The sequence below is a fragment of the Polistes dominula genome, unplaced genomic scaffold, assembly GCF_049000335.1.
Source record: "Polistes dominula isolate Pdom_NZ unplaced genomic scaffold, Pdom_raw_medaka contig_79, whole genome shotgun sequence".
NCBI lineage: Eukaryota > Metazoa > Arthropoda > Insecta > Hymenoptera > Vespidae > Polistes > Polistes dominula.
The window spans coordinates 1,663,448-1,684,895 of NW_028300916.1; the positions used below are offsets into that span (position 1 = coordinate 1,663,448).

At 31.5% G+C, this 21,448-nt stretch overlaps 6 protein-coding genes and 1 long non-coding RNA gene across 9 annotated transcripts; 4 read left to right on the top strand and 3 right to left on the bottom strand.

Annotated features, from left to right (window-relative positions):
- The first annotated feature begins 95 nt into the window (after positions 1–95).
- On the top strand, positions 96–2,182 carry Tsen2 (tRNA splicing endonuclease subunit 2). The gene is given in 6 exon segments (XM_089170573.1): positions 96–136; positions 139–275; positions 433–616; positions 738–1,370; positions 1,464–1,624; positions 1,709–2,182. Coding segments are annotated over 6 exon segments (1,317 nt in total). The 5' UTR covers positions 96–111; the 3' UTR covers positions 1,886–2,182.
- Positions 2,096–2,977, bottom strand: LOC107074378 (COX assembly mitochondrial protein homolog). Its single transcript, XM_015335753.2, has 3 exons — positions 2,844–2,977; positions 2,489–2,593; positions 2,096–2,412 (listed from the first exon to the last, which is right to left on the bottom strand). The coding sequence occupies exons 1-3, from the start codon at positions 2,905–2,907 to the stop codon at positions 2,201–2,203; spliced, it is 381 nt and encodes a 126-aa protein (XP_015191239.2). The 5' UTR covers positions 2,908–2,977; the 3' UTR covers positions 2,096–2,200.
- On the top strand, positions 2,952–4,555 carry Rpn11 (regulatory particle non-ATPase 11). The gene is made up of 6 exons (XM_015335751.2): positions 2,952–3,089; positions 3,253–3,358; positions 3,429–3,578; positions 3,657–3,920; positions 3,996–4,262; positions 4,337–4,555. Exons 2-6 carry the CDS (start codon positions 3,263–3,265, stop codon positions 4,496–4,498), a joined length of 939 nt encoding a protein of 312 aa, XP_015191237.1. The 5' UTR covers positions 2,952–3,089; positions 3,253–3,262; the 3' UTR covers positions 4,499–4,555.
- Nop60B (dyskerin pseudouridine synthase 1 Nop60B) lies at positions 4,481–8,237 on the bottom strand. Of its 2 annotated transcripts, none has more exons than XM_089170572.1 (8): positions 8,070–8,237; positions 7,614–7,738; positions 7,158–7,490; positions 6,668–7,078; positions 6,460–6,580; positions 6,140–6,381; positions 5,716–6,059; positions 4,481–5,617 (listed from the first exon to the last, which is right to left on the bottom strand). In XM_089170572.1, the coding sequence occupies exons 1-8, from the start codon at positions 8,080–8,082 to the stop codon at positions 5,560–5,562; spliced, it is 1,647 nt and encodes a 548-aa protein (XP_089026698.1). In that variant the 5' UTR covers positions 8,083–8,237; the 3' UTR covers positions 4,481–5,559. The 2 variants fall into 2 exon arrangements, with proteins under 2 accessions (XP_089026698.1, XP_089026697.1); XM_089170571.1 differs by having other exon boundaries at positions 4,481–5,636; positions 5,733–6,059; positions 8,070–8,216.
- Cdc45 (cell division cycle protein 45) lies at positions 7,399–12,167 on the top strand. Its single transcript, XM_015336050.2, has 10 exons — positions 7,399–7,525; positions 8,485–8,639; positions 8,949–9,101; positions 9,173–9,382; positions 9,451–9,630; positions 9,706–9,941; positions 10,018–10,354; positions 10,422–10,816; positions 10,895–10,971; positions 11,040–12,167. The coding sequence occupies exons 2-10, from the start codon at positions 8,589–8,591 to the stop codon at positions 11,102–11,104; spliced, it is 1,704 nt and encodes a 567-aa protein (XP_015191536.1). The 5' UTR covers positions 7,399–7,525; positions 8,485–8,588; the 3' UTR covers positions 11,105–12,167.
- LOC107074391 (nucleoredoxin) lies at positions 11,602–20,991 on the bottom strand. Its single transcript, XM_015335786.2, has 7 exons — positions 20,262–20,991; positions 14,340–14,609; positions 14,036–14,136; positions 13,737–13,932; positions 13,538–13,628; positions 13,143–13,279; positions 11,602–13,054 (listed from the first exon to the last, which is right to left on the bottom strand). Exons 1-7 carry the CDS (start codon positions 20,784–20,786, stop codon positions 12,827–12,829), a joined length of 1,548 nt encoding a protein of 515 aa, XP_015191272.1. The 5' UTR covers positions 20,787–20,991; the 3' UTR covers positions 11,602–12,826.
- On the top strand, positions 16,246–20,251 carry LOC107074394 (uncharacterized). Of its 2 annotated transcripts, XR_016175992.1 has the most exons (5): positions 16,246–17,247; positions 17,544–17,901; positions 18,215–18,416; positions 18,497–18,769; positions 19,092–20,251. It is a non-coding gene; the product is annotated as an uncharacterized LOC107074394 (long non-coding RNA). The 2 variants fall into 2 exon arrangements; XR_016175991.1 differs by having other exon boundaries at positions 16,246–17,901.
- Positions 20,992–21,448: the final 457 nt, after the last annotated feature.

Here is a 21,448-nt window from a genome sequence, read left to right on the forward strand (position 1 = left end):
AAATCAAAAGTGCGTTACACATTAAGTTTAATTATTAATTTAATTTATAATATAGGAATATCATTTGTTAAATTTGAATTAATTACATTTTCTAGCATACACAGACACACCATGAATTTACGTGAGCCAAAAAAAAGAAAGGATCAAAAGCAGTGTATAAATCTTCCATACCAATTACATTAAATAAAGGAGAATGGATTGTTTATACAGCTCATCTTACAGATTCCGGATCATGCATTAATAATCCGGATGAAATTGCAGCAGTTCATTCCATGGTTTGTCATTATCTTCAATATATATTTTATTTTGAAGCTTATAAAATATATATAAAATGATTAAAAAAACAAAAAAAGAAAGGATTCAATATTTGAAGAGTTTAAAACACTCGCCAAGATGAATAAAACATGATTGAAACTTTTAATTTGAACTTAGGGGTTTTTTGGTAAAGGGTCTTTATCACGAGGTTATCCAACATTTGGTAAAGCTCGATATAATGCACCACCAATAATCAGAGATAGACAATGGGTTCGTCGACAAGCATGGTTACAAGAAATTAAATTACTTAGTAGCTCTGCCGATACACCAAATGAGTTTGAAGATGCAGAAGAAAAGAAAGGTATCATTTTCATGCTAATTATCTAATTAAAAGACTGTATAAAAGAAAAATGAAAAGATACCTATTTCATTATTATTATTATTATTATACTCAATATTGATTCTTTTGATTTGTACGATAGAAGAACCATCCAATAATGAAAAGAAATCAGAAGAATCAGATATGATGGATATTGATGCAAATGTATCTAACAGTACGACAAATGAAGACAATAACAAACAAATATTTAATGATAATGAAGTCTGCGAAATAGTTCCTTCCTCCTCTGAAGAAGATATATGCATAATTGTTAATAAAGAGTCTGATAAAGATATTGACAAAACAGTTAGTAAAGAAAGCGATGAAACAATTTCAAAAGATGAATCTATTGATTTGGATAATTCAGATAATTCGGTAACAACAAATACACTAAACGACAGTGACAAATCTGATGTACAACAACAATTGTTAGTTCTACCAGACAGCGATTCAGAAACAGAAAATTATTTGGAAAATGTCAAGCCAAGAATTGAAATGGAAAGTTTTCCAGTTATGGAATCCTTACATATGTCTTACGAAGAAACATTTTTCCTTATGTTCGCTTTAGATTGTCTACAAGTAATACATTTTGATGGTTCTTTAATGGACATTCATAGCGCTTGGTTGTATTTTTGCGAAGAAGATAAAAATTTTATACAAAAATATGTTGCATACCATTATTTCCGAAGCAAGGGTTGGGTTGTTAAATCAGGTCTTAAATATGGAGGAGATTTTTGTCAGTATTTAACTATCTTATATAATTTAAACCAAAATCTTGATATATGTCATTTTATAGATATAAATGATTTTTAAATTTTTATCATTTTAGTATTGTACAAACAAGGGCCATCGTTTTATCATGCCTCTTATATAGTTATAATAGATGTTGTGGATGCAGATTCATTAATTACAATTCCTAGTAAATCTTCCCGAAAAACGAGTTGGGGTAATTTAATTGGATTAGATCGTTTATCTGAATGTGCTGCCAAGGTAACATACATAAATCATATGTAATAAAGTTTGTACGTTTCTATTATTAATTTATCTACTAAGGAATACTGATTTTATTATTAGGAAATATTATTTGCCCAAGTTTTGTGGCCTTCATCGATCTCTTTAAATTCTGGCCCATCGAATCCACATATGTTATCCGAATTCACAGTAAGAGAATTATTATGGAGACGATGGAACCCAAAACAAAGTCAAGATGTAATGATCGTAGAAGAAGAAGAGGATGAAGATTCGTGTTAAGATTAGTTTATATACATCATTTACTTTGAAGTTTTCTATAACAAAAAGTAAAAAATCCATATTTTCTATTTCATTTATTTCTTAAAAATTAAATTTTGTACTTCATTAAAATATCACGATCTTTTAATGAATTAAAAATTCATTAATTAACTCTATCTAACGTTAATAAAAGAAATAATTAGAAATAGTCTATAAATAATTAGAAATATGCATTTTTTAAATTTGTATTTCAATATAATTATAAATAATTTAATACTATTTATTTATAATTCTAAAGGATTATAAACTAAAAAGATATTATTTCTTTAATTTATATTACGTCGATTGTTCTTTTTCCATCTTTCGTAATTTTTTAGGTACATTTGTTCTTCTAAATTCACTTCTTTCTTGAAGGTACATTTGTTTACATTCTTCTTGAAAATCTTTGTTATTATACCATTGTTCTAAACAGTGCTTTAATTTATTATTTTCATTTTTACAGTTGAATACAAATGACATATTATTCTCTTGACAACATTTTTTGAATTCTGTGAAGAAAAAAAAGAAAAAAGTATCTATATGACAATTAAAAACATTAAATAATTAAATGAATTCCAGAATTACCTTCAACTTCTAAGAAACATTTTTCTTCTTTTGCTCTATCTCGCATTATTTGTGGTATAAGTACATTTATTTCAACCTTCCTTAAACTTGTATCATTAGGATCACCTGTACATAAAAATTGAATTATATTTAATAAATTAAGAAAAATAGAAAGAGAAAAAAAACTTATAAATTACAACAAAATAATAATCATAATTTCTTTCTTACAATTTATTTATTAGATACATTCATTCAAAGTTAACCTATTCAAAATAATGATTACATATGATAAATAAAAATAAACTTCATATTTGAATTGTAAGACATATATTTAAAAAAAAAGAAAATATTTGACAATTTTTATCATTAGAATTACCTATTCCATGAGGACCTAATGAATATTTAGTGGAAAGGATTCCGTTTGGTGTATTTGTTTCCATTGCTGTAAAAAGTAGTTACTTTTAATTCCGCCATTGTAAGCATTGAATACCCCGCGCTGGTGAGTGTGCATATTTGAGAGTTGTCAGTTCATTAGAAATGGTTCTATTATCATATCTGTGCATTTAAATATAATAAAAATTACATATTCATTATTTATTAACGTGAATTTGAATTATTTGTGGTACGTAAAATATTTCAAGTTTAATCTCATAAGAAAAAAATCTATAATAAAGCAAAGATATAAGTTAACCTCAATTATGTGCTACATCAATCTCTATGTAACTTTAAATATTTCTTAGATAGTTTGTTACAATTGTTTATTAATTATCTAAAATATTTTATAGATAAAGAAAAATGGATCGACTTCTAAGACTTGGTGGTGGTTTACCTGCTCCATTAAATCAAGGACCTCCCCCATCAGATGCACCTGTAGTTGATACTGCAGAACAAGTATGTCACTTGTATTTCATTCTAATTTGTTTATTCATTTATTATTTTGTAAATAATAATATATTTCAAGGTGTACATCTCATCACTTGCACTTTTAAAAATGTTAAAACATGGTCGAGCTGGAGTACCGATGGAAGTTATGGGTTTGATGTTAGGTGAATTTGTAGACGATTACACTGTTCGTGTAATTGATGTTTTTGCTATGCCACAAACTGGAACGGTAATAACTGATGAATATATATTTTTTTAAATTAATACCTTTAGTTATCTATTATAGATGTATTCCTTAATTGTTTAGGGAGTTAGCGTAGAAGCTGTTGATCCAGTCTTTCAAGCCAAAATGTTGGATATGCTTAAACAAACTGGTCGACCAGAAATGGTAGTAGGTTGGTACCATTCTCATCCAGGATTTGGTTGTTGGTTATCTGGAGTAGATATCAACACACAGCAATCATTCGAAGCACTCAGTGAAAGAGCGGTAGCAGTTGTCATTGATCCCATCCAATCTGTAAAAGGAAAAGTTGTCATTGATGCATTTAGATTAATCAATCCTAATATGATGGCAAGTATTTCTAAAGAATAACAAAATTCTAATTTTATATAAATTGTATATATAATATTTGAAATATTTGTTCAGGTTCTAGGACAAGAACCTCGTCAAACTACATCTAATTTAGGTCACCTACAGAAACCATCTGTCCAAGCCTTAATACATGGCTTAAATCGTCATTATTATAGCATTAGTATCAACTATCGTAAAAATGAATTAGAACAAAAGATGTTATTAAATTTACATAAGAAAACTTGGATGGATGGTCTCACTCTTGCCGAATATTCAGAACATAGTAGACTCAATGAAAATATTGTTTCTGAAATGCTTGAACTTGCTAAAAATTATAATAAGGTATGTTCGATCGTATTTTTGAATAAATTATTTTACTTAGACAAAAAAATAAGATACTATTTATAAATTTATAGGCATTGGAGGATGAAGAAAAAATGACACCTGAGCAATTAGCTATTAAAAATGTTGGTAAACAAGATCCAAAACGTCATCTAGAAGAGAAAGTTGATACACTTATGGCTACGAACATTGTACAATGTTTGGGAGCTATGCTTGATACAGTTGTATTCAAATAATTATTTCTTAAACTACATATTGATATATGATCTTTAAAATAAATTTTTTTAAACAGAGATTCAGGTATATTTTTTGTATTTTCATGATTTATAACGTAATTTTTGTTTAAAGATATTTCTACATTTCATTTATGTTCTCTTTCCTGTTTTCTTATAATATTGTTTTTATAAACTCATATAAATAACATATTAGGTTTTGAAACATAATACTGGCTTGAAAGTACAAATACATGAAAACCAGAGACAAATTTTTCATCGACAAATTATATTATTCGATATCGAAATATATTATTATCAAAAATCGTATATTATTACTAAATAATTGTCTTTACTTGAATGTATTTACATTACATTCTTTAACATTTTCAGATATAATTAAAAATTAATAATATATATATAGAAATTCTACAATTGTAGATAAAACAAAAATATTGTTTATAATTATGTAGATGAAAGGAAGGAACTATTGATTTAGTATCTATTTTTCATATCTCTAGTTTACAATAAAACTATAATAGAATGAAATTAAATGTCTATTAGATGAAATCATTTATGCAGTTTACTATATAATTATTAGATCACACACAATTATATCAAAATTGGAAAAATATAATACGATACCACCTATACATTATAAAATATAACTATATTTTATATATATATGTGTATATACACGAAACAATCTCAGTAAAATATTAATTTTATATCATTCTTAATTAAAGTATATATTTGCAAATCCGCAAAAAGATAGAAAATTTGATTTTGTATATCATTGAACACTACACGTTGTACAAAGTTATTCATTATGTAGAAAAATGTTTGTTAAACATTAATATTTATCAGTATAATAACATCGTATTATTATAGAATTTACATCATTATAAAATGATGAACATCAAATTATTCTAATCAAATTTTAAGCGATGACATCTTTTAAAATAAAATTCAAAAAGAATTCAAATAAAAGATCTTTCCTAATGACATATTTCGATATTATTTATGGGATGTCAGCTTACATTATTAAAAATATTTTCTAAAATTTTCAAAATAAGTATATTAAACTAGCTTGAAGGAGTTGATTCTTTTTCCTTAGATTTCTTCTTTTTCTTTTTTTCTTTTCTTCTTTTATAGATATATCCTAAAAAGGAAAAAAGAATTAAAAAGTTTGATTTTTATTCATTAATAATTATATATTAATCTATAAACTATTTCACAACGATGAATTTATTCTTACCATCATATTTTCATCTTCTATCTTTTCAGATACTGTTGTAGATTCATCACCTTGTGCATCTTGTTCTTTCTTTTCTTTTTTCTTCTTTTTTTCTTTCTTTTCTTTCTTTTTCTCTTTTGTTAATGATACATTTTGATCTTCACTTTCTTTTTTGATTTCACCTTCTGTCATAAGAGTTTCTGTAGGAGTTTCTGTAGGAGTTTCTGTAGGAATTTCTGTACGAATTTCTGTACAAGTATTTGTAGGAGTTTCTGTAGAAGTTTTTGCAAGACTTGTTTCATCATATTTCCTTTTTTTACCAACAACTACTGATTCATTATTTTCAAACTGTAACATTATTTTTCAATTTGTACTTACTGCAAAATCGTCATTAAAATGCATAATAGATCAAAAGTTTCAAAAATTACCTTAAATTCAGCTGTTGCAGTATAATCAGTATAATTCTGTAACCAATCAGATGGTGTATTCTCGTTAGGTTTACCATGTTTATCCAATTTTCCTTGAATAATCATTTGCTTTTTAACAGATGCCTTAGGTCCCAAACCCCATTTTCTTGGATATGTATCCCTCTCCATGATAACACGTTTAATTTTAGCTGCTACTCCATGATCACAAGTGACAATTGTTGATGAAGTCATTAATGCTATAGCTGTGAGTAACCAAATAAAATATTTATTGAAGTTGTGTAGAACATTGGCTATATACTATTTAAAAATCAAAAATTTACCAAGTGCTATAGCTTCGCCTTTTGTTGAAACAAGTACAATTTCTTGATTCATTTGAATATCAGGATCATACATCAATATACCAGGTATCATTAATTTAGCTCCATAACAAATAGCATTTACCTATAAATATATTTTATATTATAACATTATATTATATATACGAAATTTTAACTTATTTTGTTGTTTTTAAAAGTATTGTATACATACTGTACTATCTTTGACAATTATTCTTTTATGGTTTACTAGAAGAGATTCCAGTGGCTTAATAATTCTTCTCAAATAAGATTCATCCCCATGATTTTCATATAACCATTGAGCATCAAGAATATCATGCATAGTAACCATATTATCCTCTTCAGATTGAATACCAGAACGAACTCTTCGTAAATCTTGCATTTGACAACCGGTACCCAAGAAAAGTCCAAGATGTACACATATAGTTCTAATATATGTACCAGCTTCACATTTGATGTGAAAAACTCCCATATTACGTTCTTCGTCATAATCTAAAAACTTGCTATCATATACGGTTCTAACACGCAATTGACGTTTGACTGCAGATATAAGAGGAGGTCTTTGGAACAATGCACCACGTAATTTTTCCAATGCTTGTTGTACCTACAATGGTATATGTATATATTTATAAAAGTAACTATATAATGCATATATATGAATTTGTATACATAAATAAATTTACTTTTGCAACACTTTCAGGTGCTGAATGGAGTTTAAATACTCCCACATACTCTTTTCCTGCAGATTGTTGAGACTTTGCCAATCTCGTTGCTCTATCAATGCAAACTATCAGGCATCCCGATACTTTAGGATCCAAAGTACCCGAATGGCCAGTCTTTTCTACTTTCAAAATTCTTTTAATCCAAGCTACGACCTCATGCGAAGATGGATTGCAAGGTTTATCAAGATTAATAACACCTCCTTTGATATATTCAGCTAATGACCGATTAAGAGGAGTGGAACCACTGGTTAAAGGAGTAAAATGTTTTGTTCGAGTTAACATTTTATCAAAATTCTGAAATAATAAAATGTTATTTTCATACCATCAAAGTAAGTACATATATACCCAATAATAATATAAAATAAAAAAATTATCATAAGCAATAAAAATATTTATCAACAAGTAGAATGCACATACTTTAAATAAAAGTGGCCAATCCTCGCAATTTAATTTAACTTTTTCATCAGACGGTTTTAATTCGCAATCCATAGCGAGTTGCATCTCTCCAAGAGATTTCTTCTTATCCTTTTTCTTACTTTTTTCTGAAATACCGATATCCATATTAACTTCTTACCTAACCTTAATATATACTTTTTACAATTTATTATTTCACATATGAATAAATAATAAATAATCAAAATAAAAATAAAATAGTGATGACAGAACAATATATATATTGATTTTTAAGAAAACAAATCTATAAAATAAAATAAATTGATAGACCGGTTAAACACGTGTTTATTGAAACGTGGTTACAAAAGGCGCGAGAAACGCGTATTATTTCTCGAGCTAAATAATTTGTGGAAAATGACACAAGTAATGTAAATAATTAACAGAATTGGATTGAATATAATTAACAATTAAAATAATTACCGTTTTCTGCCATTTTTGTAGAAATTATCAAACAATTTGATAAATTAAACACGTGGTACACAACACACTAGACAATACCAATGTACATACAGGTTATAGGCTATACCCTCCATAATACAGGCGTTTTAGAAAAAGCTGCCATATCGATATCGCGAGAATATATCGATATGTTCGTATCGATTAAACTATTGATCGACACATTTCGATTTACAATGATTAAATGCCACAATAATAAAAAGTAAAAGTATTATTAGAAAATGTTCACAAAATTTGTACAATTGTTAACTTAAAAATATATTCTTTTGTTAAATAATTCATAAATAATACATCCAACATTTGTTTTCTATATGAATTTGTTTAATTCCAAATTTGAATAATGTAACTAATGGTTTCTTAATTTCCTATTTCTAATCAGAGGGCGCCACTGTCCAGGTTCCTTATTAACGCGGTAAACTGTAGAGGAGTTAAAGTAAGAATCGAAATAAATAAAATATTACAGATGCCGATTATCAATGCATCATGTTTGTACCAAACTTAGAAAAAGAATTTTACAATGCAATACAAAGAGAAGTAAGTTTTATTGCTTTATGTTAATATATATATATTAAAAATAATAAATTAGATTTTCCTTTTAGGTTAAATTATAATGTATCTTTTGTTTTATAGTTTCGAATGTATAAATAAAACATTTATGCACATGTATTTATTGAAAGAAAATATAATATTAATAATATTTAAATATTAAAAAAATCATAACATTTTGTTTAATTTCATTGATATTATGTAATATTAAGATTGAAATAATTGGATAAAATGAAATTAAAATATTGATAATGTATTCAAATAATAAATCATTTATATATTTTTCTTTTAATACAGAGATGTTTATTATTAGTAAACTTTGATGTAGATGCAATTTGTGCCTGTAGAATTTTGCAACAATTATTTAAAAATGATAACATATTATATACGCTTGTACCTGTGCAAGGTATACAAGATATGGTTCAAGCAATAGAAGAAAATTGTGAAGAGGTAAAGATAATATATATTTTTATTGAATTCATTCATTTCTATTAAATAAATTAATGTTATTTTTTATTTAGGTAAAAAATGTTATTATGATAAATTGCGGTGGTACAATAGACTTAGTTGAACTTTTACAACCTCCAGAATCTGTAATATTTTTTATAATTGACAGTCATAGACCATATGATTTGTGTAACATATATTCAGAATATCAAATACGTATTCTCGGAAAGCCAGATACTGAAGACGAGATTCCAGAATATAATGACGTGTTCAGGGATGATTCAGTAAGTATTGTTATTTATTTTTATCTTAAATATTATTTATGTAATAACATAGTTTTATTCTTTTTTAGTCAGAAGATGAAAGTGATTCAAATGAGAACTCTGATAATAGTGATAGTGAATCCAGAAGACCGAAAAGACGTAGATTAAATGAAGAAGATCTTTTAAAAAGAGAACAAAAAAGATTGTGGACTGAAAATAGAGCAAATCTTCTTTTTAATTATTCACAGTATAGCTATTATGGAAAGTCTGTACGTATTAAATAGAAAAAATATATATAATGTTTATAAATATAATATATATTTCAAAACAATATGAATTTATAGAGTGCAGTTCTTATTTTTGAAATGGCTTGGCACATGTCTAAAGATAATTTGGACATGCTATGGTGGGCTATAATTGGTTCAACTGAACAAGCCATTCTTAGTAAAGTAGAATCACAAACAAGTATACTTGAAGAAGGTACACTTCAAGCACACGTTTCAAGATTATCTCATAAACAAGGTATAACTAATGATAATCCATGTGGACAAAGTGTAGTTAGAATAACTTACGATAAAGAGTATCCTTTTGTATATATTATTTTAAATCTAACTGAATATAAAATGCAGTAAGTAGTTTCCTGATGAAATTCATAGTCTTCGACTTGTACTTTATCGTCACTGGACCGTCGAAGCAAGTCTTAGACATTCAATGCCAACTGCAGTATCGCTACGGCTTTGGTCTATTAGAGGAGAACAACGTCTGAAAGAACTTTTAGCAGAAATGGGTTTACCGTTAGCGCAATCAAGACAACGTTTCACTGCTATGGATCTCACACTTAGACATGAATTTAGGCAAATGGTAGAAAAACTAGCTGGAAAATATAATGTTGATAGAATTATTGGTACTAGTTTTACATTACAATATGGTTATCGGTTTAAATACTGTGCCTCTGATATAGTTTACGCGATGCTAGCATTAATAGAATCTACGGTAAGTTATTTTCTTTTTAGATTAAATCAAACATTTCATTATTTACTTATATTTATATTCTTTATAGACAAAGGACAGATTACCGCAGCGTTGTTTCTTGGATGCATTGGATTGTTTGTCACGTACTAAAAAAGAACTTTTAGAAAATGGTATAGAAAAAGCAAAACTGATGCTTAGCAACATTTTTAAGACAGCTCAAATCATATTAGAAATGAAACAAATTATGAATACCGGTTCATTTCTTTATGTTATTGTTCCCGATGGTACTTTAGATAGTCGTTTATTTGCTCATCCTCATCCATTGATTATGCTAGCTCAATTCACTTTAAAAGCGTATGTACATTCATGTAAAAGTAAGCGTGCACGTGAATGGCCTATGATTGCGTCAGCTTTATTCAATCCTGAAGAAGGTACATGTTTGATAGTCGGCATTCCACCAATATGTGAAGATCAACCACGAAGGTATTATATATATATATATATATGTTTTACTATTATTAATTGAAATAGAAATACAATGTATATTTTTTTCTTTTTTAGTCTATTTGGGAAAGCGTTTGAACAAGCAGCTAAAAATACAGGTTCATATATAAATGCGGATTACTTTGATACAACAAGTAAGATTTGTTTAATTATATACATGCATTATCGTTCTATAATGTTTCATAAGATTTTTTTCTTACAGTAGTAAGACTGAAGGTCGAAGAGAGACCAAAATTTTTTGATGCTCTAGCAGCACTTCTTACTTAATCATAAGATTAAATTAATTGTCAATGTGTTATAACAATCATGTGAATTTTACAAAGTATGACTATAAGAGATGCATTTAGTACGTATAATTTATTTTCTTTATGTAACACTCTACAACATAATATTATTTTAACATTAAGAACGCAAATGATTAGGTATTGTAATATATATATATATAAATGTACATTTGTATAGTTGTATATCATAAATAAGTGCACTAGTGTTTAGTGTGATTGATATGAATGCAAGTGAAGTGTATTTGTTGATCGAAAGTTTTTATTGACTTAACATAGAAAAAACGTGAAATATCATTAAGATTGAATTTATATTTTGTGTGTTTTTATATTATTTTTAATATTATTGTAAAAGTAAAAAAATTAAAAAGAAAGAAAGAAAGAAAAAACAAAAAAATCAAATAGTACAATAGATATTTATATTTGTAAAAAAAAAGAAAAAAAAAACAAATGGTAGGACAAGAGGAGTAATTAAAACACATCTGTGTCTAACATCAATTTATTATTAACAAAAAACAATAGATAATAAAAGCTTGAACATATAAAATTAATGTTTTATGTCTTCTTCTCATAAGTATAAAAACTAAATAATTATAGGATGTTTTTGAAAGTCTACAAATGTTGCCTAATTGGCGTTTATTAAGTAATACATATATAGTTATATATTAACGTATTCATTGTGCGTGTGTGCACTTAAAAATACAATTCGCTTGTTGTTTTATTTTGGGGCTATGATACAATACATAGTCTTTTGGTTATTTCTATATATAATTATAAGTGTGTGATTACAAACACAATTTTCACGCAAGGTCTTCTTTCTTATGAAACGAGCTACTGCTATAGTATCACAGAGATGGATATAAACAGTGAAAAAGGGAAGAGGGCGATTTTCATCGTGGTTATATAATAATTGAACGTTCGTAGACTCGAGTGCTCGTTCATATATTATAAAAACAAATTTAATCAATTTTAAAATTTAACATACATATAAAAAAAGAAATTCAATTATAACGAAATAAAAAGAAAAGAAAAGTAAACAAAAAAAAAAAGATATATTTCTACAACATATTGCGACTTTAATCATTGAAATATTATAATTATTATCATATAGCTGGCACAAGTAAATACTAAGAACATATAACAAGACATATATGTAATATATCATATTACTAATATATATGTCTTCTTAAATAGGCATGCAGCATATTCTCGTTAGAATCTTTACACATAATATGAAGCGTTAGAAAAATGATACACAAGTGTAAGTGTTCAATGATATTATGTACGAAATACGAATACGAATATTCGTTGTTTTCATTTTTCCATCTCATAAATAATCGCGTGTAATTTTGATAAGAGAAAATATTTGTCTTTAACGTTTAAGTATTAAAAATTGAAATTCTTTACATTTTTAGGCACAAATAGGTAGAAGAGTTGTCTATTAAATGCGAATATTCGATGATTTATCATTTGATAAAGTTTATATGTATAATGTGTTTATTTTCGCACGTTTAAGTTTTAATGGAAATTGATGATGCGATGATAAACGAGTGACTAGAACTTGTGCCAGCTTCAAATTCAGACTCGATATTTTATTTAAGCTACGAGCTTGCTGCTTATTGCTTGATTGATTTGGTAACCACATCATTAATTAGACACTTTGACACCACTCACATTTTTTGGAATCAGTTTGAAGATCGTTTTTTGTTCAGGCTGTGACATTATCATTTTTGGGAGCTTTGTGTACCGCCACTATCTTATTTTTAGGTAGTTTGTCACTACGAAATCCATCGACGAATTGTTGTACAGAATCTACTGTAATTTCAGCACCATCTTCCATTACCACATAAATTCCTCGTGGTATATCAATAGCCGTCAAAAGAGGTACCGCATCGTCCAAACCAACAAATTCACGAAGAATATCCGACGTTTCACACTGTACAAATAAATTGCATAAGAAGAATTTAGAACATAATATTAATGATAATATAAATCACGTAACATTTGAATTTTGTCATATTTACATCTAAAGCTATATAAAATTGTAATATGCCATCAGGATCATCATAATTGGGATCATAATCTGGACGATCTCTTCTGTAAGCCTCAGCGGCAGGTAACAATACACTTTCTGCGAATTGTATTTCACAATCATCTCCCTCTACAAATGAATATACAATGTAATATTTTATTTATATATACACATATATTACATAGGATAGACAATAGGTGTATCCGAATTAGACTGTAACTTTGTTTCTTTTTGCAGACAAACAAATTAATGTTGCATTATTTAATCAAGTTAATCTATCATTCAAATAATGCAACTGTAGCAAATTTCTATGGATACACACAAAGACACATACCATATTTGGTTTAAACGTATCGTTATTTAATATTTAGTTTAATATTTATTTACCAACAAAGAGTATGATCGCTGGTGCATCGTGCAACGAGGTCGCATATTTTTCTGTTAATATATTAACCAATCGACTGGTCCATGGAAAATTCTAAAATGCATAATTAAATAGAAATAAAATGAATAGAAAACTATAGGGTATACAAAAATACTATATTAAGAAAACAAAAAAGAAAATCAATATTAATGAAATATTTACCAATCCTTCAGGATCCTCCAATAACTCAGCTCTACCATCGAGTGTAATAATATTATCCCGTGGATCAAGAATTACCAAGGTTGGTATTGCTTGAACATCCAAAGCTCGAGCCAATTTTCGACGTCTTTCTTCCTGACTAAAGGGTATCCTAAGCCAGGGCATTGTTTCTGTATAAGTATTGTAGGATTCCTCGCTTCTACAATGAGATAATAAAATATGAGAAACCATTTTAAATCCACGAAGCAATTCATAATCACAGGATAACAGAGACATTAAATGAAAATAAAAAGTAATTTTACCTATCGGAGCTCACGAAAATGACTTCAAAATCGTGTCCTCTTTCTCGAATTCGTTGGTAAGTATCCACGAGTTGTGGTGTAAATGCTTTACAAGGGGGACACTAAAATGGAAATAAAAAAACTAATGTATTATATACTTAAATATGCATTTCATTTATATTTTAGAGAAACCTCGATTGAAATTTCTACTAAAGAAGAAAAATTCTACACGAAGTAAATATACATTCAATTTAAATAATTTATTTATTTTACTTATAAATATTGTAATAATTTTTTCTTGTTTTTTTTGTTTCCTATTACTCACCCAATGAGCACTGAAGTAAACACCCTTGAAACAATGTCGAAGTTCCTCATGTAACATTGGCTCATTGCTGTCGCGAGCACCACAAGGCAGCAAAGGTCCATCTTCCAGGGCAGCTTTTGGATGTGGTGGTTTCCAAGGGAATTCGGCGCCAGTAGGATCGGCAATGGTTCGTTCTACACCACCCCTTGTTACGACCGAACCATTTGAACCCTCGAGTAAAATCAACGTGGGCACTCCTGCCTTTATCCGATACCTTCTCGTAAGCCTAGTCTAGAAAAAACATTGCTGATCATTCATCTCGTACGAGTCTCTTTCTTCTTTTATTATCGCTCAATAGGTTTGCTGTTTTATTTTAATTTATCGAATAAATTATCGATAATAAAACGATTATTGAAAAATATGTTTATTATATTTTTTTTTTAAACTCAATTCCATTAATTGTAATGCATTTTATTATTATTTTGTAGAAATAAAGCGGTTTAATGAGAATGAATTGCAAAAGGTTTAAAATTGTCCGGAAGAGAACAATAATTCCGTATGGATGCTTTAACAGAAGTTTCGAAGATCATACGAGACAAGGATGGAGGGATGGATGATGAATGGATACATATCCGATGAAATACGAGAAGAAAAACTCACAGTTGCGTTTCATGAGTTGCTCTAATTTTTTCTTTCCCGTTTTCCTCTTCATTTGTCTTTTCTTATTTTTTATCTCTTTTGTTGGGTTAGATAAAAAAAAAAAGCAGAATGAATTGAAGAAGAGGTAGAAATACGTTGAGATTTATCGATTGTGCGAGGCTTATCGCGAACGAGCAACGAACAATGCACAAATCATACGAGAACAAGAAGAAGAAAAAAGAAAAAAAGGAGATAGAAAGAGATAAAGGAAATGTTCAACTTGGTCTTCTCATTGGTAGTCTTAAAAAAAAAAAACGTTACAACCCCGAAGGTAGTAGTAGGTGGTGTAAAGGATAAGAAGGAGTGTAGGAAAAAGGGAGCGGTGGTGTCTGCCGACAATGAGTACTGTCTCTCCTGTCAGGTCGCGTGATTACAGCCAAGGATGAGAAGAAAAAGGAAAAGGGCTCTTCTACGATACTAGCGACGGATATAATGTCAAAGGGTCTACGCATTCTTCGAGTAGACAACAACATGGTGCAGTTCTGACAACAGCAATAATAGTAACGGCAAAAGTAGTAACAGCAGTAGGTAGTAACAGAAGTAGTTATACGAAACCAAAAGAGAACTTCGTAGACACGATTCAATCTGTAATATTAACAACTTTAAAGTTCACGCAAATCGATCGAAAGTCTCGTTACATCTCGGAAGAGACATTTAATATTAATTAGCAGAGGCTTCTTGCAACTTGACACACGCTACAACTTTCGAATAAAACTTTACTGAAATACAGGTAAATTTGTTTAACCGTAATATTAGAGTCATGATTTTTGATATAAAGTAACAAGTAAAAAATTATACTTTGTAAATGTAATCTAATCAAAGTAGTATATTTTTAATTTAACCATGCAAAAGATTAGTGTTTCAATGTTGCTTATCTAGATGATAAAAATACTGATTATAATAGAAAGAAAAAGAGAGAGAAATCAGGAGAGAGAATATCATCTGAGTCTCAGGGACCACTCTTACAACTATCGTCCTCTGGGATCTCTTCTTCCCTTTACGCTCTTTCGCGTACTTGGAAGGATATGCGAAATTTCCTAGGGCGATATGGGTGCAAGGAGAAGAAGGGTGTTAGGAGAGAAAGAGAAAGAGAGATAGAGAACCGATATAAGGCGGCAAGAGGGTGAACTCGAGGCACCAAACGTGCGACGGCGTACGTTATCGCGACCCTCTCCTCCTCCTTCTCTTTCTCTCAAACACACACACACACACACCGTGAAGGCATTACTTTTCTCTCCCCGCGTATATTTTCATAGCTGCTACTGCTACTGCTACTGCTGGTGGTGATAGCGATGGTGATGGTGGTGGTGGTGGTAGTAGTAGTGGTGGTGGTGCTACTGCTGTTGCTCTACTCCGTTTGTCCGTACCGGAGTATATACGTGTACGAGTTGGTTTGCCGCCTCCGTCTCGGCCGGTCGATAACGTGTACGTCCTCCCTTGCTGTTGCTGCCGCGAGCTCGACGGTGCTATCGTTATTTCCCCCGACAGTGTGGATGTCCCCTACCACCTTCTCTCCTCACTCACCCACCCACCCCCTTCTCTTCTTCTCACCCTTTCTACCCCTACAATTTTCTCTCTCTCTTTCTCTCTCTCTCGCTCGCTCATTCTTCCTTTCACTCCAACACTCTCACGCGCCAAATAACTTCTTTCTTTTTCTCTCTCTCTCTCTTTCTTTCTTACTCGTACCATTTGCCACATCGCGAGATCAGCAAAACGGGATAGAAAGAGATAGAGAGAAGCAAAGTTAGAAGGGTGGGAAACGGATCACTGTTGACTCGTTCACGCTCGTTCAAACGTCTCTCCTCCATGTAGGTATACACGGGATCGTGGTCGACCAACGGCGACGACGACGACGACGACGACAGCGTCGGCGTCGGCGTCTCCGATGGAGATTCAAGCGAACGACTGAACGATGCTCCTTTGATCGAACTCTTCTTCTTTCTTCTTCTTTCTTCTTCTTTCTTCTTCTTTCTTCTTCTCTTTTTCTTCTACTATTTCTCTACTTCTAACTTCTTAGTTTTTCTTCTCTTTCATTCTACACTATTTTTCCTCGACGGACATTCGACGTATAATTCCAGCCACAACAGACACTCCTTTTTATTTCTTCTTTCTTTTTTTTTTCTTTGTCTGTCTTACTCATCCTTTGCTTTCTATTTCGATCGATAGCGATTATGAAAGTCGCGTTTATATTAGAGATGAGAGAACGGAATAAAGGGATCGACGTGAAAAGGTATTCTCAATGAGAAAGACAGAGAGAAGAGAGAGGGTATTTTCCACGGTAATGTTTAGTATAACATTTGTGTAGAGAGTCGATACTGTATAACAGACACACGGTTATGTGGCTGCTAACCCTCCAAATATCTCTTTGTTCCTGTATTTTCATTTTCTAATGATATGTAAAATATCTCTTTTAATGAAATTCTATTTATTTTTCACGGCGTATCCTATTTGTTAATATTCGTCAAAATTATTTTGTATATTAAATTTGATCTAATTAATGTTTTAAAAAAAACCAAATCTAAAAAGTGAAAGAACGCTAAATAGGAAACGTTATATATAAGGGATTAACTTTGATAAGACTTTTCCCGAGTATATATAAGTAACATTATTGATATATATGTATGTATAGTACGCGTCGGGCCCGAAAACGGTGCTCTTCTCCTTTAGAAGTTCTTGCGCTTGGTGGCTTAGGGGGTCTCGCTTTGCGATCTAGCGATCTCGCGCGTACTCCACTTTTCCTTTGGCCACCAAAGCCGAGTAGGTCGCGTGTAATCTAGACGGAAACGTCGGTCTGAAAGAACGGGGGATGAGGGAGGGATGTTGGTGGCGAAAGGGGTTGCTGCAAAGAGTGAGTGAGTGAGTGAACGAGCGAGCGAGCAAACGAGTAAGTGAGAAACAGAGAAAACGAATGAGAGAAAAAGAGAGAGAGAATGAAAATGCATCGCTGGTAAAAACACAGAACCTCTGTGTGTGGGCACTACCTCAAAGTCTATCTAAATCCAAACGGTCCTTTATCTTTTCTTTTTCTTTTTTTTCTTCTTCTTTTTCTTTTTTTTTCCCCTTAAGGCTTCAGTCGTTTACGTGGTAAAGAACCTGCTGCACATACCACCATTTCTCTCTTTCTCTCTCTCTCTTTTTAACTCTTCCTCTCACTCTCTTTCTATTTCACTACATCTCGATTTCTTTCTTTATCTCAGCGGGCGAATGAGAAAGCTATTTGCGGAAGATATGGGTCGGCTACCCCGAATGGGAAAGACTGCCGTTGGCTGTTGCTGACTGCTGTTGCTGCTGCTACTGCTGCTGCTGCTGCTGCTACTATTGCTATTGCTATTGCTATACTGATATATTCCTACTGGCGCTGAGCTGACTCTTTTTCTCAAACGTTGATGCAAAGCAAACGTACGTATATACATAACTGTATATATACTCACGTGTGTGTATATATATGCATATATACATATTCAACCAGAACGTTTTAGTTCCAGGGTCCAAGAAGATGAACGTGAGCAACAACGCGTGGGCTTATTACGCCGTTGAAGAAGCGACCGTCGTCGTGCTAGGTGGCCCTACGACATTGCAAGCTAGTTTGATAGGGAGACTGGATAAGCAGAGAAGGAAACGAGGGAGAAAGCTAATCGACGAGGACGTTCATACGAGATAAATTAAACTCTATCTCGCCTTACGTGTTTCCTTCACTTTTACTCTCTTCAATTTCATTATGTTTTATGTAAACAACAAAATCTATGACAATGGTAATGAGAATCTAATTAGATTTATTTTAAATGACTATTATCTAATTTATTTCAAACAAACAATTATCGATTAACCCTTTAATCGGTTAAACGATATAAAATTTGATCAAAAAAGAAAATATCGTTGTTTGTACTCAACAAATCTTTAAATTGCAACATCACAAATCTTAATTGAGAAGAATTAAACGTATGAATAAATTTAGGGTGTAATTTAGAGAAAAGATTCGTGAGATTATTCATGAAGACTTCTCTCTCTGTTATACTCACTCTCTCTTTCTCTCGAATCTTTCATATTTCGACTCAATTCCTGTTCGTTTTGTAGATAAAAAAGAGTGCATAAAGAGGAACGTTCATTTCTATAATGAGAAAGAAAAAAGGAGACGACGACGACGACGACGACACGGTATTTCTCGTCATTTTTCTTTCTCTTTTTCTTTCTTCAATCGTCGAATCGCATCGCTTCGGTGGATATCACCGGACGAAGAGGAGACAAGGATGACAACGAGGACGACGACCACGACAACGACAACAACGAAGAAGAAAAGAAGAGGATATATCAGTGTCGGCTTTATTTCTCGGTCTAATAATTTGAAATGGAGGAAAAAAGTAGCGGAGTGGAGAGAAGACTACTTGACATTAATTGCGCGCGAACCATTACCGTTAACTTTCTTCGCGTTTCCGATCGAAGAAGTCTCAGCATACATATGCATCGAGGTGAGCCAATAGCCAACCTCGAGTGCTGCTCTGGCTTTGTCAAACGATTTTTCCCAAAGGAAAAATTGTCTCGGACTATGAAGACAAGAAAAGAAGAAAAGAAAAGAAAAGAAAAGAAATAAAGATAAAGAAAGAAAGGAAATTAAAAAGGGAAAGGATAAATCGCTTTTCTTGTTACTTCATAGGAAGGGATATGTTTTTATCTAAAAAAAAAAAATAAGGAAAAATATAATGTAAGTTCAAAGATTCTGTCACTTCGTTTGTGAATTTTGTCAAAGGTACATATAAAGAGAAAGGTCGGCCTTTATAGCAACCCTTCGACGATTATTTCGCGTGTGTCGTTCGTTTGGGGAGACTTTAATAAAATCGCTCCGAAAATAGTGTAGTACCCTGTAGGCAGTTTTAACGGCGTGCGTGCGTGCGTGCGTGCGTGCAAAAAAAGTAAAAGAAATATAAGAATAAGGACCTACACTCTCGTGTGTACCTTGGCGTGTTACATACGAATATGTTGTGTCGTGCGTTATCGTTACGTATTTTTCGTTGAACACACGCACCTGCTTTTAGAGTAGTTTCTAGAAATATGATGGAAAGTCCAAGAAATCATTTGGAAACATATTTCAATGTAAGGAAAAAAAAATAGAAATGTTTTAAATAAGGTGCAGGTATTTGGATAGTTCCTCTTGCATTCTTCTCTACTTTTGATACTATGTATACGATTTTTAGGAAGTGTGCAAAGGAAAAGTAAAAATATTTACGATAAACGATAAACTGAACTCACTTTCCTCTCGTAATCCCGATTAGGTACGGCCAACCAGGGTAAATCCGCGACGTGATTACGAAAGCTCTCCTCGAAGTCAAGAACATCAGCCACATTACTCCAAAGTACCACGTGTACGACCTCGAACCTTTTTCTCCTTTCCCTTCCCTTGTTCGTGTTCTCGGTCGACGCGCCGCTGGCAGGAGAAATTGCATCCGTTCCCGCGTGCACCGCGTTGACATTCGCATAAAGTTCAACCAGCTGACGCGTGAAATCGTCGCAGGTTGCACCGGGATTGATGAAACTGAAGTACACACCGATAACATCGCACGCGGTACTGCCGTCCTCGTCAATTAAAGAACCGCTCGCGTCACATGGCTTCGTGTCCTGGGAATTAATCTGATTGCAACGAGTCAATTGTTTGCCGAATAATCTATGTTGCCAACATATTGGCCGGCCGTTATTAATCGACTTTTTTGTTAACTCCAACGACGCCAAAGACGATTCGCTCGACATAAGCTGATCGCCAACGCACGCGGCCGCCATACCGCGCGCCTCTTATAATCCACCAATTATTCATTCACTCGGCGACTATGCGCCGACCAAATTGTCAAAGTTTTGTCAAAAACAAACAATGATAAAATATACTATCATTATTTGTACAGTGTCAAAAACAATCAAATTTTAAAATAAACGCAACCCCCGGAACAAATGCGGAACGCAGCGGAACCCCGACTGATTCACGTTTCGTTGACTCGCGTTGGGCTCGGCGCGCTCTCCGATCGAACCCGAGTTCATCCGAATCGCCACCAAATTTACCGCCCAATGCTCTTCGTATCAACTCGGCAATACCCGGAGAGTATAGTACACCATTTTGCCCCTATGTGGCACTTTTAACCGGCGTCTCGGAAAGATAATACTGATGATGGTTGATTTGCATTATTCTTATGTATTACGTATACATTTTAATATCGTGCGATAATCGTATAATATTAGTTTATCCTTCTTATTTATCACACTTTTATTTACCCATCTATGTAAGATTTTACCCATTAAAAAATGGAGATAAGAGGACAAACTAACTCTTTCAAAAAAGTATTAAGTCACTACTCGGTTATTCCAGTTATATAAGGAAAATGTTCTAGCTAGCTAAAAGAAATTAGTATAGGTGAAACGATTTATACATATATGTATTGTACATATATAAT